A 22,916-nucleotide genomic window follows, 5' to 3' on the forward strand; every position below is an offset into this window, starting at 1 on the left:
GCCCGGAGCTGTGGGAGCGGTGCCGTGGCGGGGTCTGGGAGCGAGACGACAAACGGGAACGGCGTCGATGTTCGTGTTGCGACCAGCAACGATAGCCCCTCCGAGACGAGGACCTTCGCCTTCGTCTGCCTCGGTCCCATCGGTGTCCGCTCCTCGAGGTGGAGCGGTGCCCAGAGTCTCTGTCAGACGGAACCCAGCCAGACAACCTGGTGGGAGTCGACAGTGACCCACGTGGACTACGCACAGAATGGTTGTTGAGTGGCGAACGGCGTCGGGAACATTCCCTCGACCGAGACATGTACCGAGTCGAGGGTGACTGCGGAGATCCCAGCAGCAGCTTGCCTCTGGACCACGGGGCCAACATTGGCGGTGCTCCTGGTACCGGCATGGACATCACGTCCCGAGCCGCTTGCAGGGCCTCTGGCATGGAAGGCATCCGGGGAAGCCTGCTCCGAATGGGCCAGGCTACTCTGCTCTACTTGAGTCAGAGGCCTAGAGGCCGATGGGGATCGAGGTCTGCCCAACACGGGTCTAGTCTCTGCCCCAGATTTACTTCAGTGCCTCAGCGGAGAAGGCCTCTTCTTAGCCTTCTCGGCGTTCCCCGTGGACGGGGAGTAGTGCTGACTAGTAGATGGCGCTGGGGGATTGCCGCACACCGACACCACAGTGCCTGGTGTGAACTCGCAGCGGCACACCAGAGTTGGGGTCAATGTCAACTCCATGAGGATAGCCCAGAGCCTAATGTCTCTCTCTCTTGGTCTGAGGCTTAAACGACTTGCAAATCTTGCAGCGATTGCTGAGATGGGTTTCACCCAAACAGCGTAAACAGTCCGCGTGCGGATCACTCACTGGCATCGGGTGCCTATAAGTGTCACACGACTTAAAACTTGGGGCCCGGGGCATGCCTGGGTGCACTAGCTAAATTAAACTAAAACTAATTGAGTACTAACTACAGGCACCAACATTGCACGAATAAGAGTTCTGGGGACAAGCTACAGCAAAGCTGGGGCAGAGCAGTTCCAAAGCACCTTCACTGGCAGCAAGAAGGAACAGAGGGTGGGGTTGTGCGCAGCGCCCCTTATACCGCGCCATGGAGGCGCCACTCCAGGGGTTGTTAGGGGCGCTCCCTTACGGGTACTGCTAGGGGAAATACTTCCGACACCGGTGCACGTGGTGAGCATGCACACCTATTGTGGAATACACATGAGCAATCACTCAAAGTTTAATGGAACACACAAGCTGGTGCAAAAGTAATGCTCCCAAACAACAGAACAGGACAGAGAGAAAATCATTATTATAAACCTAACACACATTTTTTTGATTCACTGCTGGTCTCTTTATGCAAAACAGAGTTTGCATTCTGGATTTTTAATAATTTTACCATTATTATTTATATTTCAGTAGTGAGATCTGGACTCCATTGTACTCAGCACTGTCCATACAAACAACAAAAGAACAGTTTTTATGTTCCTATTCCAGCGTACTAAGTAACTGAACTTAGAATAAGAATGCTGTATTTCTCAAGTGAAACAATAAAGGGCAATATCATCAAGACTTACCATAGCTTGGGGTCAAAGTGAAGTAGATCAGGTGACAAAGGTTATAGGCTTCAATTCTAATATCTTTCCAAATTCCTTGAGTGGGAAAAGAGGGACCCCAGTCCCAACTGAACGAACATTGTTCCTGGAATACAGAAAGATGTATCGCAAGTATGTATTTTTCACCTAGGAACTGTTATTGTTCCAGACAATAAATAGACTCTTTATAAAAATTATCTACTGTATCTAAACAAAATATCCCTATACACCAAATAAAAAGTTCTCCAATTTCCAATAACTCAAGAAGAATGTACAGTATCTTTTCCTTACTCCTTGGCTAAATTCTGCTGAGAGTTAAAACCATACAAAATCAGTGGGAGAGCAAAATCAGACCTACCCCTTCCCTTAAAAAATAATAATAATAAATAAAAAAAAAAAAACAGCAAAAAATTCAATAGCAGCAAACCAGCAGTTACTCTCAAAACAGTTCTGACTTATCCACAGTCTTAAGGTCAACCTTTAATTTTAAATGTAAGAGACAAAGAAAGGAATAGCACATTGATGGATAAAGGTGTTTACAATAATTTAAAGGGACACTATCAACCTAAATATCACAGGAGTATGAAAATGTTGTGTCTACTATTGTTACCAGTAACACAGACTAGTGTAACTGAAAGAGATTAGAGATTCAGTGTGTTTGTTTGGTGCGTTTTGTGTATAATTAGGTTCACTCTTTCTCCCTTTTGTTTGCATGGTTCTTTCATACAGCAACAGGAAGACGACCAAAAAAAAAAAAAAAAACAAAAAACCCCACATATTTAAAAAATAGGAAAATGTCATTATGACTACACACATTGGCAGAATTAAATACTCATGGGCAAGCATAGCACCTAAAACTACCTTCAATTTATTTTTAAAAACTGACTAGATTTTTAGTCTTAAAGGGATGCTGTTGACATCTATTGAGCTGACCTTTAAGCTCCACAACGTCCTCCCCCTCGTGCAAATACAATAGATCTTGTTAAAGTCCTGTACAGTGACCTACCACTCTAAATTTAGAGACCAATAATTTACAGCTGAAGCATACTAATTTTGGCAAGCAACAGCGTGTTAGTCAAGCCTATTCCCTGCACCACAGGAGTCGGCTTGCGTGTCTATCAAGTTGCAAAAGCTTCTTCTAGGAAGAAAGCAATGAACCAATTTCAAATTTAACAGCAGGGACAACCAGTTCTTAGAAAACAGTCCTGATGGGAACAGTCTTTTTCTTTTTAAAAACTGTATCACTGATAGGGTTCACTAATATAATCCCTTATATTTTCACCAGCTATTGTAGAAAGCCACCATCTTAAAGTATTAAAAGGTACATTTTCAATGTGGGCCTGGGGTGATTCGGCCCCAAGACTCCCATGAAGATCTAGATGAGTTTAACATTCCTAATACTGAACCTCATACACATATACATAGCGTTCCATTACTTTACAATGGTAAGACTCAAACGAACTTTTAAAATGTTGTGTTTATTTACTTTCAAATGTGGCAGCTCTGCTGTTATACCCATATGTTTGAAATGCAAGCCGTTTTAGGAAACATTCCAAGCAATCTGCAAGTAGAGAAATGCAATGCCTTTGAGGATAAAAATCACTAAGGGTACTTTCCACAAGTCTTACGAGTTTAAATATATAGCCCAGCAAAGTATAAAAATCATTCTTCGCAATTTCACCTCTATAAATAGGACTACAGCTGTTCAAGCTCCTTCTCCTCCAGACTGATTTCTAACAAACATATGGACTCTGCAGAATTAAACAACTCTCCAAGTTTTAATTAACCTTTATGATACAAGTGAAACCCCTATGCTTCCCCCCACTTAGGTATCAAATTCAACCATAGCAAGGATAATCAGGGTTGGCCCAGAGATTAGTGCTTCATTCTGCTATAGTTCTAACTGCAATCCGTAGGGATTGTAATGGTTGTGAAGGCAATGTCTTCTTCAGCCCCAAGGAGAGAAGGGAACAGAGTGCTTTGGGGAACCAGGCACCAAGCCCTCTGTTGACAGGTTCCAGAGGAATTACATTCAGTTACAGGTCAAAAGGATTCTGGGCATGTTGTTTGAGGTAATTGAAAATGGAGGATTTGCAGGTCTCTGTTCAGAATACAGGGAGCACTTAGCAGGGAAGGCATTTAAACTGTGACAAACCAACAAAAGAAAGGCAATTCTGAAACTCGTTATTTTCCCAGTTGTGCCTCCTTACTGCAAGGCTCTTTCAGAACAGCATGAGATCCTACACAGAAGATATTCTGCCATAGGTAGTTATAACAGTGTGAACTAAAGACTTACAGTTTCCCATCTTTGGTAGGTTTGTTCTAGTCTGTAATTTTAACTTAATACATATTTATATATATCTATATCTCCATCACACTTCACAACACCTTAAGATGAAAGTGGGCTCTCCGTTAGATAAGTCTTGTCGGTACATGCCAGAGCGGCACAGTATAAATAGCACAGCACATGAGCAATGAAAAACACTCACAGAGCTGCTTGGCTGAGATTTTCTACAGCCTTGGCAATAAACTCTGGCACTCAGAACAGCTAGCTATTGTCATTATTCCTTGCTAAACTCACCTAGTGGATAGATTGATAGTGACTACACAATCTACCCCCCACAGAAACACCCTTCTGGCTGTCAGTCTGCTTGCTGACATCTTGACAAAGATAACCTTTTAAAAATTCTTGTCACACAGATAGCTACCCTGGCCTTTTTATGCCTCTTACAGATTAGATCTACATTTTGGACTATGGGATTTTTGTGCTATGAAAAATATGACCTAGTTATGAAATTACATCACAGGTTTCAGAATACATTTATTATGACAGTACATTGTGCATTCCTGCATCCAAGCCTCTAGTCACATACACACATGATCTTGCTCTTACCTTTCTGATGAAATTAACATGGCACTCCCCTTTCTGCACAGGTGGAGGGCACTGTGGAGGCACACTGTATGCTCTGTGAGATCTGCTCTGCTCTGCTGCATATGAAATGGCTGATAAGAAACGGACCTCAATAAAATTGACCTCCTTGATCACACTGGTAATATCAAAGCTCTGCACCAGGAAAAAACAAAAACAAAACGATATACCACTGAAATTTAGCTGTGAGCTTTATAAAGATTGGCATATTCCTTTTAAACCATATAGATATTATTTGAATATGTTTGTGAACTAGTCTCTACAGGTTGCAGGACTGAAGGAAAAGAGAATTAGAATACTTCTCAAACTAAGAGGAAAGGCACACTAAGTCCTACATGTAGCTCTCTCTGGGCAAACCCCTCAGCCCCATTGCAGTCAATGGGAGTCTATGGGTATGTCTACGTAGCCCACAGAAGTAAGCCTCCCAGCCCAGGTTGACAGATTTGAGCTAGCAGGCTCACACTAGCACTCTAAAAATAGCTATGCAGACAACACTTTGAAGATATAGCTTGGGCTGTGAAGCATGGGGTTGGTAGGTGAGCTTCAGAGCCTGATTTTAGGTAGACTGAGTACTCAGCTGAACCTTATACAATCCTCTGCTGTCAAGGCATAGTATGGTTTCCCATCCCTCCACTCCCTTCTCGAAAATGTAGATACACTGTCATCTCTGGACTGAACAAAGAACTCTCCGTAGGACTTATTCATTGACCTGTTAGACCAGGGGTGGGCAAACTATGGCCCGGGGGGCACATCTGGCCCTCCAGACATTTTAAACTGGCCCTCGAGCTCCCACTGGGGAGCAGGGTCAGGGGCTTGCCCCAATCCGCGCGGCTCCTGGAAGCAGTGGCAGGTCCCCCTCTGGCTCCTAAGCATAGGGACAGCCAAGGGGCTCTACACCCTGCCCCTACCCCAAGCGCCGTCCCCGCAGCTCCCATTGGCCCTGAACCACAGCCAATGGGAGCTGCAGGGGCAGCGCCTGCAGACAGGGCAGCGCACAAAGCCGCCTGGCTGCGCCTCAGCGTAGGAGCCGGAGGAGGGACATGCTGCTGTTTCTGGGAGCTGCTTGAGGTAAGCGCCGCCTACAGCCTCCCCCCGTTCCCCTTCCGCACCTCTGCCCCAGCCCTGATCCCCCCCCGCCCTCTGAACCTCTTGGTCCCAGCCCAGAGCACCCTCCAGCACCCCCAACCCCTCATCCCCAGCCCTACCTCAGAGCCCACACCCCCAGCCGAGCCCTCCTGTACCCCAACCTCCAATTTTGTGAGCATTCACGGCCTGCCATACAATTTCCATACCCAGATGTGGCCCTCGGGCCAAAATGTTTGCCCACCGCTGTGTTAGATCCCCCTCTATTTGTGGATGGACAGAAAGGCGCATATTTAGTTTTAAAACTCTTATGCTCTCACCACTATACCCACCCCTCAATTTAATTTCACCTGGTAAAATGAAGATTTCATTTGGTTGATATTAGTGTTCTGTCCACACCATTCATTTGTGGCATGCCTGCTATTTGTTCTTGAATTTCTACCAAGTGGAAGTGCCCTTGCCCCTCTCCACAATCAGCAGCCACTGTCCTTGACCAGGCAGCAGACCACCACACAACAAATTACAACATAAGCAGCCTCCACAGAATAGATTTACCACTCAAGTGTTTTACAAATGGAGCCACTGAATAGAGTAACTGCCAGAGTCACGAAATCCTTGACTCTGTCCTAGTCAGTTCAATTCTACTTTACGCAGTCACTTCACAAAGCAGATGCTACTAGTGGCCTACCAAAATGAAGACCCAGAAATAAATACTGAATAATACTACTTTGCAATTCTACAGCATCTCTCATCTGTAAACTGTTTTGACACCTTCCAACATTAACTAAACCTTCACAGCACCCCTGTGAAAGAGAGAAGAGTTAATATTCCTATTTTACAGGTGGGAAACCGAGGCACAAAAAGGCTATTTGATTTGTTCCAGGTCATGCAAGTCTGGGGCAAAGCCAGGAACAGAATCCAGATCTCCTGAGTCCCAGTTCTGTGCTTCAGCCACAAGACCCTCTTTTCTCTAAAGCCATGAAGGTAAATGTTGAGACATGAAGAAACTAAGGATCTCTGTGTGGCTCAGTTCCCCATCTATAAAATGGAGATGGGCTTTCCTTTCTCACAGTCTTTGTCTGTTTTGTCTATTTATACTATTTATACTCTTTGGAGCAGGGACTGTGTTTTACTAACTGTTTGTATAGGACCTAGCACAACCTTATAATTGAAATCTACAAAATTATTTAGTACAATTATGGCAATCCTAAAAAAGGTCTGTGACTATTTAGTACCTGATCCTGTCATACTGATACAGACTAGGATCAAAGAGACAACACAATGACATCAAAAGGCCTGGGAATTTGGATACTCTATTAGAATGAAAGAACAAAAGAAAGAAACTGCAGAAAAACATTTATAAGTAAGCTTTACACTGCATGCATTTACACTTCGGCATTCACATGTAAAGCAGCAGCATTCTAATACCAATTAATAAGCAGATTTACAGCTAATATAACTGATTTAAACTTCAGTTTTCTTAGAGCTGTGACAGTTCCCAAGAAGCAAGACTCATATCATTAGGTAAACTGTTCCTCTTGCCATACTTCTTCTAGATTACAACATGAAATGTTCTTCTCTCGGCCTGATCCTGCTCCCACTGGGAAGCCAGTGCACCTCCCCTTCCCAGCAATGAGGTGGCTTTCTGTATGGCTCTCAGATAAAGACATTTCAAACCCTATGACATATTATCAAGTCTAGTCCACTACATTTTACTCTGGACTGAACACATTGCGGGTATTATTGTGTACTTGTCGAGGTACGAACCGCTTGGCAGAAAAGTGCTTTGAGACAAGTGTAGAATTGCCTTTAGAAATACCAGCATTACTCACATATCTGTTGAACATGTTGTCCGTTCTCCCAACAGTGACATTATTGATCAGGATTTGTGCTACTGTATCTACTCCCTCGAAAACCAAATTCACTTTCTGCCATTTGCTATGAATGATGACACAGGAATGTAAAATTATTAGGGTACTTTGAATTAACTACACATGGAAAGAGTCAATACTGAAATCTATGTCCCCAGTATCCTAAATAGCAGCTGTTTCAATGGGTTATAAAAATACTTTCCTCAGTGTAACCATCTTTATAATTTCAAATTAAAATGACAGCTGACATGGATCAGACTCACAATACAGCACAACATCCCATGTCCAATAGATATCAGATGTGTGGCTGCTTGCTTCCTATCAGCTTTATTATTGCCCTTCAGCAGTTCGGAATTTGTACATCATTTTTTGACAATGGGGAAAAAAATCTTGAAAAAGAAAAAGAAACCCACTAAGTGACATTTAGCAACAGGCTGCTTGAAGTTTATATCCCATTACAGAATTTGGTTTATTACATCTGAAAGTAATCGGTGGATTTGGGGCTGACTGCTTAACAACAAACATTTCTGCATGGAAGATAACATAAAACTATTCTTATTGCGTACTTGACATCAAAAGGGGCTTTGAATGTCCTGCTGTAAGTCCAATTATCCAAGGAGATCCATCTGTAGGCCAGGTCATTAAACCTATAGTAAGGATCCTATTGATAGATGAACAAAAAACATTGCAGTGTTACACAAATAAAATGAATACTGTTATCTAGTAGGCGAGTCATTTTCAGATATTCTGCAAGTGCACAATCCAATTATCTTAATTTGGTTAGCTTTAGGAGCTCAGATATTTCTTCCGCTTCTGAAGTGATATGTGAAAGCAACAGCTTTAGAACATTTTGACAGTAACTACATATAGGTTAAATTAAATTCTGCTTGCTGTACTCATGTTTAGAAGTACGGGGAGCAGGATTTGGCCCTTGTAATGCTGGGCTGGAAACAGAAAGAATTCAACAGAGGTAGCAATTCAAAAGGAGAGAGAGAGTAGCAGAACCACCACCACCACAATGACAGAGCATACAGAACAGACAAGATCATAAGGGCCAGGGAAATAGAATCTTCAAACCTCTAGAAACTATAGTGAACAAACCTGTATGGTTTTAAATATCAGCAACATCCCCAGAAATCCACACCTATCACTCCTGATATGACAGGAATATATTCCACTGTTATATTAGGGGAGGGAAAAGTGGAAACACATTTTGGTTGGTTGAGTAAAATTAAAATGTCTATCTTTGTTCTTCCCCCCAAAAGACAGTTATGTGAGAACCTCACCGTAATTATAACAAATGTGCTATTTTCCTTTTTGTCATACCGCTCACTCATGAATTATAAGCACATTCCTTACAACTCATTCCCACTCCCTTTTCCTTGATGTTCCTTTCCTTATGTTGGGTCACTTTGTACCTCACATAGACTGCAAACAACTCAGGGCAGGTGTGTGGACCTGATACTCCACTGCCTTGCACCTTGTGCAGCCACTTACACCTGGAAAAAGTGAGTGTCAGTGAGGAAGTCTGACTCTTTGGTAGCATTTTACCTCCACTTTGCACAGATGTAGATGGTAGTGCAGGGCCCGGTCCTCTACTTGTCAGTAAAACACTACACACAATGGCTCTGAAGAAATAATAGTAACAATGATATATTAAGGGCCCAATCCTGCAACCCTTACTCCTGCAAGTAGCCCCACTGAAGTCTGTGGGACTACCCAAATGAACTAGTAGAAGAGTTAACCCAAAAGTGGAACCCAGCTCATAAAAAGTCTCACTGTGGTGTCTGAACGTGAGAAAGATGTTTATGTCAGACAGTTCAGTGCGTATATCAGAGGCACCTACTGAGACAGCATCTCATCTTTCTCCAGCAATTTCTCAGCTGAATTGGTTTCCTAAAACAAACAGCTGTAGATTCTGCTGATGTACTTTACCCAAAGCTTAGCTGGAAAGAGCACAGAGGCAGCAAGACTCACTACGTAACATTAGAAGTTTTCTAGAATGTTAAGAGTTATTCCTGGGGCCTGAATGCCCAGATTCAAACTGAGAGAAAGAAAATTTGGTCAGTCCTTTTATTTTCCTTGCTGCAACTCAATTTTTCTCATCTCGTATGTCAGTATCAATATTAATAGTCCTTCTGCACTCAGATTTCTTTGAAGGGGCTCTTCTTGTATCCCTTTTACAACATATAAGGCTAGATTGTGTGATTTACATGCAGTCTTGTGTAGGGCACAGAAGAGTCACAGCACCTGAGGGAACACCAGGAGAGGATATGTCTCAAGTAATATATTCTCTTCTGGAGCCTCCCAGCAGGACATATGCTACTTCATGGGCCTGTGCAGAGGGTAGGGCATGGCCCTGCCTCCTTGCTACCCCCTCTCAGGCAATTTGTTTGCCAGGGAGAGTAAGCAGCAAGCAGGAACTGCTATTGTGACTGTCCCTCGTGCAGGCCATACAAGTGTGGAGGCCTTCTCCTGTAGCACATCTCTGATCACAATCTGGCTCAGGCTGAGAAGGATGCCTATTGATGTGCACCAGGGACATGTCTTACTGCTTTCAAATGTGAAAGATCAGCAAGCAAGCTTTTGAGGGAGACTACCAGACCTTAACCACATCCGATTTGGAGTGCTCTATTGTGTTATTCATCACTTTGTCATCTTTAAAGGGGCAATACCAAGTTAAAATAACATTACACTCACAAAACTACCTCCTTACCTATGCACTGACAACATTTAACATTCTAAAAACATTTCAAAACCCTAGAGTCTGGTCATTTCCTTGAAATAAATGTGCATAGGGAACACCCTCTCCAATATTTGGACCTGGCGCTGCTGAAGCAAAAAGCTGGAGGAAGACAGGATGGGACAGGGAGTTTGTGCATTACTTTCCTCCCACAAAGACCTACTTGGCACCTGAAAAGTGTTATCCAGAAAAAGATATAGTTGATTTCTGGCCCCCACTCCATCCTCTTCATGGAGACTCCAGGAAGAGGAAGTGCTGGCAAAACAGTGCCAGGGGAGCCACACAGATTGGGAGTTAGAAGAAGGCAAGTGCTTCACAGCTGGTGCAGAAACATCCACATAGATACCCCTGGCCTCCTGAAGATTCTGGGGCTCTGTGGGTTCAGGGACAGAGGGCAAATCCTTATTTATCTATGTTTATTTGGGTGGAAGGGAGAAGATCTAGTATTCCCAGAACTATTTGCCAATTAAGCAATTTGTTGTCTTTCTGCACTTCTCAGTTTATTCACTCAAACTAAACAAGTCAGTTTTGTTTATTATCAACACAATGCTGCTGACCATGCTGCTCTGCAGGTAGCTCAAAACGTTTTCCTGCAAACATTCCCTCAAATAAAAAACAGTGAATTCAAAATTGTGCCTGTATTCACATCTCTTCGTGTTCACTTTCCATTACTGTTTTAGTGATGGAGTTTCCTGGCAAGAATGCTCATAGGAACAAAGAGTTTTAAGCAGAGATCAGAAAACATTCACAAATAAGGTCCAAAAATCTTTGGAGTTTTCAAGAACAGGTTGAACAAAAACCTATCAGGCATGGTCTAGGTTTACTTGGTCCTGCCTCAGCACAGGAGGTTGGGCTTGATGACCTCTTGAGGTCCCTTCCTATGATTTCTATAGTTCTGTGTATAAACACTAGCAATTGCACTCAAAATTTGATCTAAGAGTTATGCTCAGCCAATCTGAGTATAGAAAAGTACCACATGACCTACATGTTCAATCATAACTATCCAACACATCACATTTTGGGTATCAAATACAACAAACTGCAAGTGAACAATCTTAAGATCAATAATAATTCATGTAAGCAAATAATTTTAAACAAATACATTCAAGAAAATAGCAAAAGGCTCACAAACATTTGAGGCTCAATTCAGCACAAATGATGTATTACTTACTCAGCTGCAGACACAGAAGAGGATGTTTATATCTGAATAGTCTGGTCTTAATTTTGTTTGGTGTACATTGCAGGAAGCAATTTATATTATCAGCTTTTGTAAAACCTTTAACAAAAAATAAAGCTTGGGCCAAAACTACACGGCAATGATCCCTTCAACTACAGGAGCATATGTAGTATACTGATGAGCAGATTTTTTCATGCAGTTTTATGCGTGCATGCATGTGTGCACACATGCACGTGTGGTCTGAAGCCCGATGCCATCAATGTCACTTTCTAGATAGTTTAAACATGCTGCAGTTCAAATCAGTTTTCCGCCCAGAACAGCAATTACTAGCTCAAGATTATTTCATTTGTTCATCCAAAACTTCTTTCAATGATCAATTCTGCCCCATTGCTTTGGTTGATTATAGCATCATGTCCTAGGCCTGAGAAAAACCACATTAAGGAACTTGTTGGATCAGGAAACAAGAACTCCACTTGATAGTGACCAAAGATTGCTACCATTGGATGACTGTACAGCATCTTATCTGAAATGAGTTGGTGTTCCATTTCCTAGTAATTATTGTAATTTTGTTGCCTGGCCTTTGGCTGGAGAGCTCTTTGTGCAATGTCAAAAAGTTCTTTTCATTCGATTCCACCAACCACATCCATATCCAATAAATTTCGAGCCTTCCTCATGTTTCTTAAAGATGATGTGTGAATTTTTTTTAAACTGATTTTGAACCCAGAAGATATTTTGTTCATTTGAATTTTTGCTACTTAGTTTTTTGAGGGTGTGGTTTGTTTTGTTTTATATTACTTTGGAACTAACAGGAATGTTGTCTCGTCATCCTATAATCTACTGGAGGACGTCCTGGGGGTCTCAGAGTAGTATATTGTTAGCTCTCACACATTATTGAAGGAGTGAAGGTGTTGAGTGACACCTTGTCTCCAGAATGTTTAACAGTAAGTGAAGACGGTGTTCACAAAAATCAAACAGTTTTAAACAGTATGACTAAAAATCCTTTCCCCTCTCAACTGCACTGAAGTTCTGGAAGGGCAACATTTCACTAACTCTTTGGCCACCGTAGTACCTTTCAGGTTAGACAGGATCTGAACTTCAAATATAACAAACATGTAGGAAAAACCCACAGGTTTGCTTTTTTTGGGGGGGTGGGGGAGGGAGGGGTGGAAATCAAGCCTTCTTTATACATTATAAAAGGGGACACAAAAACATTTTTTTCCTTTGCAGGTCATGTTTAAGTCTAGGAAATAGCCAAAATCTCATAGCTTGTCTTTATTATAGAAGCAGAATATAGGCTCTAAACTTCTGCCCCTCTCCCGGTTCTGACAGATCTTTACAATACAGTTGATAGAATAAAACGCACCTATAAGTATATTTTATTTCATATCTTTCTAATTTTTGTTGAGTGCAAGCCTGATCCAATGCTCTTTGAAGTAAACAGAAGTGGGATTTGGCGGAGGCCGTAAGAAAGCAAAAATGACTACTATATACTTTCTATTGCTTGTCTCCTCCAGATGGCTACACTGATTTTTGATTCCTCCCTGTAATACAATTCTTGTATTTCATTATATATTCCTTGTGATTTAAACAAAAATAATAAAAAACAGAAGTAGGTGTCTTTTCTATTGCAATAGTTTTGCTGTGATGCAATTTGAAACTGCTTTGCATGTTCACATTACATAAACTCATTTTGCAATAGTATTTTATGTGGAATACAGTAAGAGAATTCCACTGAAGGTAGGTTTTCAGAGAACATTACTGTCATAGAAGAACACGAACATGTAGAACATGAATTGTCACTACATCCATCTTCAAGGTGTTCTCATTTTCAACACCTTCTGAAACAATGGAAGTCACATTGCTAGAATATTTATCTACAGCCAGAGATACCTTAATTTCTGTTTCAGAGTAGCAGCCATGTTAATCTCTATTCGCAAAAAGAAAAGGAGTACTTGTGGCACCTTAGAGACTAACAAATTTATTTGAGCATAAGCTTTCGTGAGCTACAGCTCACTTCATCGGATGCATTCACTGGAAAATACAGTAGGGAGATTTATATACATAGAGAATATGAAACAATGGGTGTTACCATACACACTGTAACGAGAGTGATCACTTAATCAAGATCAAGGTGGGCCATTTCCAGGAGTTGACAAGATCAAGGTGGGCCATTTCCAGGAGTTGACAAGAATGTCTGAGGAACTGGGTGGGGGTGTGTGGAATAAACATGGGGAAATAGTTTTACTTTGTGTAATGACCCATCCACTCCCAGTCTTTATTCAAGCCTAAATTAATTGTATCCAGTCTGCAAATTAATTCCAATTCAGCAGTCTCTCGTTGGAGTCTGTTTTTGAAGTTTTTTTGTTGAAGAATTGCAACTTTTAGGTCTGTAATCGAGTGACCAAAAGATTGAAGTGTTCTCCAACTGGTTTTTGAATGTTATAATTCCTGATGTCCGATTTGTGTCCATTTATTCTTTTACGTAGAGACTGTCCAGTTTGACCAATGTACATGGCACAGGGGCATTGCTGGAACATCATGGTATATATCACATTGGTAGATGTGCAGGTGAACGAGCCTCTGATAGTGTGGCTGATGTGATTAGGCCCTGTGATGGTGTCCCCTGAATAGATATGTGGACACAGTTGGCAAGGGGCTTTGTTGCAAGGATAGGTTCCTGGGTTAGTGGTTCCGTTGTGTGGTGTGTGGCTGCTGGTGAGTATTTGCTTCAGGTTGGGGGGCAGTCTGTAAGCAAGGACAGGCCTGTCTCCCAAGATCTGTGAGAGTGATGGGTTTTCCTTCAGGATAGGTTTCAGAGTAGTAGCCATGTTAGTCTGTGTTCACAAAAAGAAAAGGAGTACTTGTGGCACCTTATGCTCAAATAAATGTGTTAGTCTCTAAGGTGCCACAAGTACTCCTTTCCTTCAGGATAGGTTGTAGATCCTTGATGATGCGTTGGAGAGGTTTTAGTTGGGGGCTGAAAGTGACGGCTAGTGGCGTTCTGTTATTTTCTTTGTTAGGCCTGTCCTGTAGTAGGTGACTTCTGGGTACTCTTCTGGCTCTGTCAATCTGTTTCTTCACTTCCGCAGGTGGGTATTGTAGTTGTAAGAATGCTTGAGAGAGATCTTGTAGGTGTTTGTCTCTGTCTGAGGGGTTGGAGCAAATGCGGTTGTATCGTAGAGCTTGGCTGTAGACAATGGATCGGTGGTCTGGCCTGGATGAAAGCTGGAGGCATGTAGGTAGATAGCGGTCAGTTTCCGGTATAGGGTGGTGTTTATGTGACCATCGCTTATTAGCACCGTAGCATCCAGGAAGTGGATCTCTTGTGTGGACTCGTCCAGGCTGAGGTTGATGGTGGGATGGAAATTGTTGAAATCATGGTGGAATTCCTCAAGAGCTTCTTTTTCATGGGTCCAGATGATGAAGATGTCATCAGTGTAGCACAAGTAGAGTAGGGGCATTAGGGGACGAGAGCTGAGGAAGCATTGTTCTAAGTCAGCCATAAAAACGTTGGCATACTGTGGGGCCATGCGGGTACCCATAGCAGTGCTGCTGATTTGAAGGTATACATTGTCCCCAAATGCGAAATAGTTATGAAAAATAGTTCCTCCCCCACTCTCCTGCTGGTAATAACTCACCTTAAGTGATCACTCTCATTACAGTGTGTATGGTAACACCCATTGTTTCATGTTCTCTATGTATATAAATCTCCCCATTGTATTTTCCACTGAATGCATCTGTTGAAGTGAGCTGTAGCTGACGAAAGCTTATGATCAAATAAATTTGTTCGTCTCTAAGGTGCCATAAGTACTCCTTTTCTTTTTAATTTCTGTGAAACGAATGCAGTCAGAACACCTATAAATTTTTCCAAAAGCCCATTTTCACATATTTACAGCTTCATGTGAATTTTAACTCATGGTAGTAATGAAGAGATTGTATTCTTGGAATATTAGTTTTGTAAATTCACCCTTAAGCCATTCATGTTTTCAGTGCTTATACAGACGAGACATTTAACTGAATATCACCTTACTCATAAGATGTGTTTCAATTGAATATTAAGCCAAAAGCTACAGAATAGAAAGACAAAGATAAGTTGGGGAAGCTGACAGAAATATTAATATATGCTGTTGAATATTGTTTTTATACAGACACCCCCCGACTTACACAAACGTTCCATTCTGGAAAGCCTTGCGTAACTCGAATTTTGCGTAAGTCGGAGACATATACCCATACGTTACGCAAAAATTTCCGCAACTCGAAAATCCTATTTCTGGCTTATGGAACTTTTTCCGTAAGTGCAAATTTGTGTAAGTCGGGTCTTGCGTAACCCGGGAAGCGTATGTATTCTATTTTAAAGGCTACTAATAATTCTCTCCATCTACTTCAACTCCATATCCATTCACAAGACATTAATTAAAAGAGGTTGTATAGAGCAGTGATATTTAATCTTTTCATGTCTAAATACTGTAATCCCCCCTTTCCTCCCTGGATTACTCCGGAGCAGGCAACACTGACCTGTGTGCCTGGGCACCTGATGTTGTTGACATTAAAGGAGATCCTGAGTATCCCAGTGGTGATGTTGAATAGGTGGGAATCCTTTATCCACCCCTCTGCTGCAGTCCCTTTATTCCTAAAGGAACTTAAAATTGGCGGTGCTTCCACCTGGCTGGATCCTGTACACACTCAATGGTGTACCTTGGGAACCTGCCAGAATGAACCCCTTCAAACAGTACTAATAACCTGTGGCTTGTGTCTAACTCAAAAATACCAATTATAAATAATATACATCCAATATACTTAAATTAGAGTTAACACACCTTTACTTAAGAACTTAAAGAAACAGGGTATAACCGACTAAGATTAAATGTCACTACTAATTTAAATCCCCAGGGAGCAGTTGAATAAAATCAATTAACAAATATAGTATACAGTAATAAATGAAACTTATCTAACTGGCATTTACACTGCCACCATTTACCCCACCCTGGAGCGTAGACTTCTCTGGATTTCAGAGTCCTAGCCACTTGCTTGCGTGGGCGCACTTGAAGATCTGAAACTGGAGACGGCACTCTGTTGGTTCTGTGTATCAGTCCAGCCAAGGCAAGAAGTTGCACACTCCCTCTGAAGACTGGAGTTGTCCCCATCAAATGTCAGCAGCTCTGGGTCCTGGGAAAATCACTCTGCCTCGCCTCAGACTCTCTGCTGTGCCCCTTCCCTTGCAAGTACTTTCCCAAACAAGAGTGGGGGTTTCTCACAGTTCCTTCACTGCAGGCCCACCTTAATCATCTCTAGGCACAGCATTAGTCTCTCCCCTGGCTCCAGTGAAGCCACCCGCCAACCACCTCTGAAGCTCCCTGCTCGATCAAAATCCCAGCTGGCTTCCCAGCAGCAGCTCCTGCTATAGACAGAGCTCCACACCAGCAATCTGGCTTCTCTCCCCAAAAATGGAGCCCTCCCCACTCCCTGCACAACCTAGTCGCGAAGGCTAGATTGCAGCACGCTGGATCTTCCCAACTGGAACACTCCCAGTAAAGTTCAGAGGCCCCTCTATTCAAGGGGGCCTACAATACCAACTAAAATCTATTTGAACGTATAGAGCCTTCAGTACTAGTCAGTTTCACTCTGGCTCTCTAACTTTTCAGGACAGTTTCAACCCACACACTGCAGTAAACATCTGAATAGAAAACTACATTTATATCAGCCAATTATTTTCCTCAATGAATGCCATTTAATGCCTAGCAAAATGGGGTCCTGGTCCATGACTAGGGCTCCTACACATTACAGTAATATAAATAATAACTAATAATAGAACCACCTGATGGATGACATGGTTGTTCTTTGAGTGGCTCTGAAAAATATCAGCTATGAGAAAATGTCAAATGCAACAATTTAGACAAACTGGTAATTAAATTCCTGGTAAAAACAGATTTCATTTTCAGAACTGCACAAGCATTACTTGTGACATATAGACACTTGAGCTAAGATATTTATGGAATTCTCTGCACTACAGTGCTCTGCAAATCAGAGAAGCAGCTAGTATAACAAAACAGAGACCCCATGTAAAGGCAAATGGCTGGTAAAAAAAAACTGGCTACAAGAGCCCTGTCCATCAGTGCCAAGAATTCGTAGGAGCCACCTGCCAGCAGAAATGGCATCATACAATATTTGAAGTACACATAATAGAGGATCACCATTGCTAGCATAAAGCTTTCATGCATAAGTTACATGCGGATACATTTTGCTTGGTTGAATAAGACCTAAAAGATATTTGGCTGACTATTCTCTTTAAGCGTGATGACAGAGGACATCAATTCTGGGTGAGGGAGGAATAAAAGAGAAAGAAGAACGATCCAAGGCCCTTAAGTCCATGTTTGGACACCTTAAAAAAAGGTGCCCTGACTTTTCGAGGTATTAACCACCAATGAATGTCACTGAAGTGAGCAGCAGGTGGTCAGTTCCTCTGAAAAATCACCCCATTTTTTCCCTCACAGTGTCACCCAGACCTTACACATATTTGGAGAACTGTCCCTTGTAACATTTTTTTTTTTTTTAAATGGCTGGACACAATGAATGGATCACATCACAAGCAGCTGAGTTCCAGTGGATCAAAGGTTTCCCCTCTCCCCCAACCAAAATAAGCCATTTTAAATGTCCACATAATTTTTTCACAAATTTAACTAAACCCATGCAAATCTGTGAGTAGACAAGCCATAAGGTTGTAGGCTAACTGACCATGAAGGCTGATTGAAGTCAACAGGGCTCCACCCACGCACAGGGGTTTTGCCCTTCTGCATGAGCTTGGCCTAAGCCCCAAATGCCCGGCTCCCGTTCAAAACTGAAATTATTGGCCCATTTACAGCAATTCAATTAAATTAGTGACCACACTTCCTCATTTCAAAAAGAATAGTTAAACGTTTGAGTCTTCCATTACAACAGTACTTCCTTACATGTATGACTCAACGCACTGGTCATAGATAACTTCCATTGCCCTTGAAGGACTTAGTTCCAGCATTACTGCTGCTCCAGCAGAGATAAAAGTCTATCAATTATACACCCCCATTTGGGTGAAAGAGGCCAGATTAACCCTAAACAAAAAACATGTGGATTGCGAGTGACACTGGGTCGTCTTCTGCTCTGAATCGATGAAAAGGGAGTTTTGCCATTGATTTACAGAACAAGAATTGGAACTCATTGTTACAGGAATGGAGCTCTCCTAAACCTGAAAGCTAAAAGAAGCAGGAAAGGATAAAAAAATACAAGTTGCAAAAACTCTGAAAAATCTTTTGACATGAACAATTCTCTAAAAGTAGTAAAGTATTTCATGGTACAACAAAAAAGCCAGGACTTGCCTCTTCAACAATACTACAAATCTATGCATGCCATCAAAATTCTGCAGGACCTTGAGGGGTTCATTTAGTGGACTAAGCATCAGCCTTGAAATCCCCCGACTCCCTGCAAACACAACTCAAAGTTCAACAGGGTCAGTTCAGGATTTCATCCTTCTGTCATGGACAAATTGAATAAATGTGCACTCCACTGTGTGGGGCTTTAAACACTTCCATTCTGTCTGTACCAAGTGGACATCAAAGGCACTACAAGAGTGGGATGCTTTTCACAAGAGAAGAAGTTTGTGCTGGTGTTGTTGGCCACATTTTTTGCACTCCCCCAGACTATGCAGGATGCTGTGCAATCAACATCCAATTTGGACTACTGAGAGATGGTTGCATTTCAGTGGTGCTGTTCATAGCAAGATTTGGCCTCCTTTGACATTAAAGATGTGAAATAAACATAACATATTGTTACAGGAATAGCCCCAGATACTGCAGTCACGCGAGTGAAACTTGCAGTGTTTGAGACCACTGTAGTATTTTTCTCAGAGGCAGGGCCTTAGGGCTCCCTTTCAAGTGCTCCCAGGCTACTTGCCTTTTATTTCACGTTTTTACATTGGACAGAACACAATGAGCCCCCAAATCACCGTGTTTTATTCGTTTCTTTTTTATGCACATCCACCAAAACCACCCGAGCACTGCCCACTCCGAGGCCCTGCCCGCACCCGAAACCCCGCAGCACCAGGCTAGAGCAGGAACACGACGGGGAGGGAGACCCACCCCCAGCCTGGTGCCCTGATCCCAGCAGCCGGATGGGCAGCCAGCCAGACGGAAACACCGTCTGCGCGGGGGGGCGTTCCTAGGCGCGGTTCGCTTTAATCCCCGGGCCGGGCCCCTGGCAGGAGAGAGCCGTAGCCCGGCCGGCATCATGCAATACCTGGATGAGGCCCTGGCGGAGCAGGGCCGTGTGAACGCAGCCGGGCACCTCCCCTCTCAGCACCACCGAGCCGTTCCCGTTGCCCAGCCACCAGCTCCCTCGCAGGCTGTGCACCGCCGGGCCGGGGGGGCTGCCAGACAACGCCCCCCGCCCCCAACAGGCCGCAAGCAGCAGAAGCAGCCGCAGCCGCATCCCGGAAGCGACCGCGAGCCCTCACCAGTCGGGAGCCCAGGCCCGCCCAGGCGGGGTGAGGGGCTGAGGGCAGCAGGCCCCGCCGGGCTCCGCCTTCTGCCGGCAGCCCGCGCAGCTCCCGGCTCGGCGGCAGCGCAAGCGCTGGGCCCTCCGCTGGGAGCCGGGCGCCTGCGCCGCCTCTGCAGGCCGCTGCGCCCGGGGAGCGGCCCGCGAGCATCTGGCCCCGGCCCCCGAGGAGCCACCGCCGCTGGGCGCGCGCGGCGCTGCGGGAGGGGCGCGAGGAGACGCCTTCCTTGGGGCGCCACGCACTGGTTGGGTTAATGCACTGGGCCTCGGCAGCCCGCCTGCAGTCCGCGCTGGGCGCGTTACTGTGAGACGCGTTTAGGAGCAAATGATGCCCCGCAGCTTGTGCCGGAGTTGGGGGGGGGGGGGCCGCATTACAGCTGGTGGCACGTGGAAATATGCCCAGAGCCTGGCAAATCATTTCCCTCCCCCCAGGCCCTGCTGCTCGCAGGACACTGGGACTGAGGCTCCAGCGCTGATGTGTCTCTAACCTCCCCTTTTCAGGATCGAAAGCGGGGGTGCTGTCAAGTGGGGGTGTTGACTAAGAGTAACAAATGGGTGGAAGACACGCAGCAGGGTTTTTTGGCAGACTTTAAGAGCAAGTGGGTGAGCTCCATACCATACAATCTCATTAGAATACCGTAAGACTCGGGGGTAGTAGTGAACCTTGGTTGAAAAAGAAGCTAAGGAGCATGCTCGACCTTACAGGCCAAACAGCATTACTTTTATACCAGGAATAGTGGTTGAAACAATAATTATAAATGGAAACAAATCAATAAAGGACAAACCGCCATGGCTTTTCTAACATAAAGGCCCCTTCCTCTCATTTACTATAATTCTTTAAACACAGTAGTTGATATAATTTATATAGACTTTCAAAACACCTTTCACAAAGTCTGTCACAATAAACAGTTACAGAAACTAAGCCGTCATAGAAGTGGAGGAGTGGAAGGGCATGGATCAAAACTAACAGAACATTAGAGTAGGAATAAATATCAGTTTTACTCAGCTCAGTATTGTTCAATACATTTAACAGAAGTCTTGAAAAGGGAGTCAACCGTCAGGTAGCAAAATTTGAAGAAGACAAAATTATTTAAGTTTGTTAAGACTATAGAAAATTATGAGGAATTTGTAAGTTACCAAATGAAGTGGGGGACTGGGAAACACTATGGCAGGTGAAATTCAATGTTGATCAGTTTACATAGACTTTATAGGGCCTTGGGTTCTCTTCTCCACCCTGTTTTTGTCAAATTTTGGTCAGCTAGAATATTTTCCCTACCCCGCAGCACGTGCCCTTGCCTGATGTTCTCCATCCAGCCTGACTTTTGCTTTAAAAGAATTAAAAAAGCTGTGAAATCGAGATAAAGCTCAGGTTCATGGTAAAGCATAATTAATAGAATGGTTTGTGTTACAAAGTAATGCATTCTTATTAGATTTATACATTTATAAAAGGGAAGGAACAGATAATCTTGAGCCAAGAGATCTGGGTCCTATTTTCAATCCCATTGTGTGAGCCTGGATACCCTTGGTAACTGACACAGGCTTCCTTTGTGATCTTACTGACCTCTGTCTGCATTTTCCCCATTTGAAAATAGGACAAATGGACCAGCACAGGCAGCAACAGAAGGTAACTTGAGCCTCCCCTTTTTAGGGGCATCTAGCCCGTTTGGCTGCTGAGCCAGGTTACATTAGTCCTAAGGGCTGCCCTAACTTGTGCTCCTGCTTCAGTGGCCCCCTGTGGACCACTTCAGATTGTGGGGAGGGATAGCTCAGTGGTTTCAGCATTAGCCTGCTAAACCCAGGGTTGTGAGTTCAAGCCTTGAGGGGGCCATTTTGGGATCTGGAGCAGAAATTGGGGATTGGTCCTGCTTTGAGCAGGGAGTTGGATTAGATGACCTCCTCAGGTCCCTTCCAACCCTATGATTCTAGGGGAACAGAATTACCAAAGCATACAACCTCCTTTTCTCACCTCTGGCCTGTCGCTGACCCCTCTGGCAGCAATGTAGAGTTCTCCTCTTCCATGGCAGGCGTGTGGTCCCTTGCATGGTCTTATGGTCCCTTGGGTGGGCAACACCAAACTGGCCTAGAGAGGCCACAGGCAATTGTGAATCCGAGCCAATAACTTCAATGGTGCAGAAGGATTTGCACTGGTCCTCTTCACCAGAAAGATTCACATCATGACAAGTTTACTGTGCTCCCCGAGATCCTCATATGGACAAAGCCACAATAAGTGAAAAATAGTGTTTAAATTCCACATAACCCCTTTCAAAGTGTACAAACAAAAGGCACTTGGATCCTAAAAACTCTATGGTTGGTTGTAATCAGTACTATCACCTCCAGCTCAGGCTGCTGTATTTCTGTAGTAGCCATGACTCAGACCAAAGCTGCTCAACAGAGATATTAGCAACTTAAAGGAAAACTTTTCTAGTGTATGCACTCAGCTGTGAACAGACTAGAAAGCATTTTTTTCCCAAACTGCCAATTTCTTTGAGCTGACAGTGACTTCCTTCTAAGACACAGCTTAGAATGAAATTGAAGGTGCTCGTTTCAGCACACTGAAAATTTTAGGTTAGGGTTTCCAGTGCCTTTAAAAATATACTTTTAGTTGATTAAAATTAGTGTAATTATTTTCCTGTGCCAGAGTACATGTTGATCTGTGGGAGCCCAAGTTTGTCCACAAGTTCTTTTTTTTTATTCCATAATCACACAGGTTGGAATCTTTATGAGGCAGGCACTTGGCTGCATCAGGCATGCCTATTTAATAAAACATTATAAAGAGCAAGAAGGGAGGTTAGAAGTGTTTAAAAACTAAACAAACATTTTAGCAAGTGCTTTTAATGAAGGCATTTATGTGTACACACACACCCCATTTTGAAAAATATTTAATCAGAACAGACAAGTTAAATGTATTTTTAAAAGTTGATGTAGATGCATATAAAGGTGGTTTCATGTGCATATATGTAGAACCTACAAGGCATGCAAAGACCCCCCAAGGAGCCTTACACACCTGCATATA

General features: G+C 43.4%; 1 protein-coding gene across 2 annotated transcripts in view; it reads right to left on the reverse strand.

The window, feature by feature from the left end:
- MANBA (mannosidase beta) overlaps positions 1 to 19,918 on the reverse strand; it is a 78,108-nt gene extending 58,190 nt beyond the window's left edge. Inside the window, exons 1-5 of one of the 2 annotated variants that reach the window (XM_074950684.1) lie at positions 19,646 to 19,916; positions 8,027 to 8,121; positions 7,422 to 7,527; positions 4,471 to 4,641; positions 1,560 to 1,683 (exon numbers count right to left, since the gene is read on the reverse strand). In XM_074950684.1, coding sequence (XP_074806785.1) covers positions 1,560 to 1,683; positions 4,471 to 4,641; positions 7,422 to 7,527; positions 8,027 to 8,121; positions 19,646 to 19,837 — 688 coding nt within the window. In that variant the 5' untranslated portion in view covers positions 19,838 to 19,916. Of the gene's footprint in view, positions 1 to 1,559; positions 1,684 to 4,470; positions 4,642 to 7,421; positions 7,528 to 8,026; positions 8,122 to 19,645 lie in introns of both variants that reach the window. The other variant, XM_074950685.1, reaches the window with a different exon arrangement.
- Between the last annotated feature and the right edge of the window lie 2,998 nt (positions 19,919 to 22,916).

This window comes from Natator depressus, chromosome 4, assembly GCF_965152275.1.
Source record: "Natator depressus isolate rNatDep1 chromosome 4, rNatDep2.hap1, whole genome shotgun sequence".
NCBI classification, from domain to species: domain Eukaryota; kingdom Metazoa; phylum Chordata; order Testudines; family Cheloniidae; genus Natator; species Natator depressus.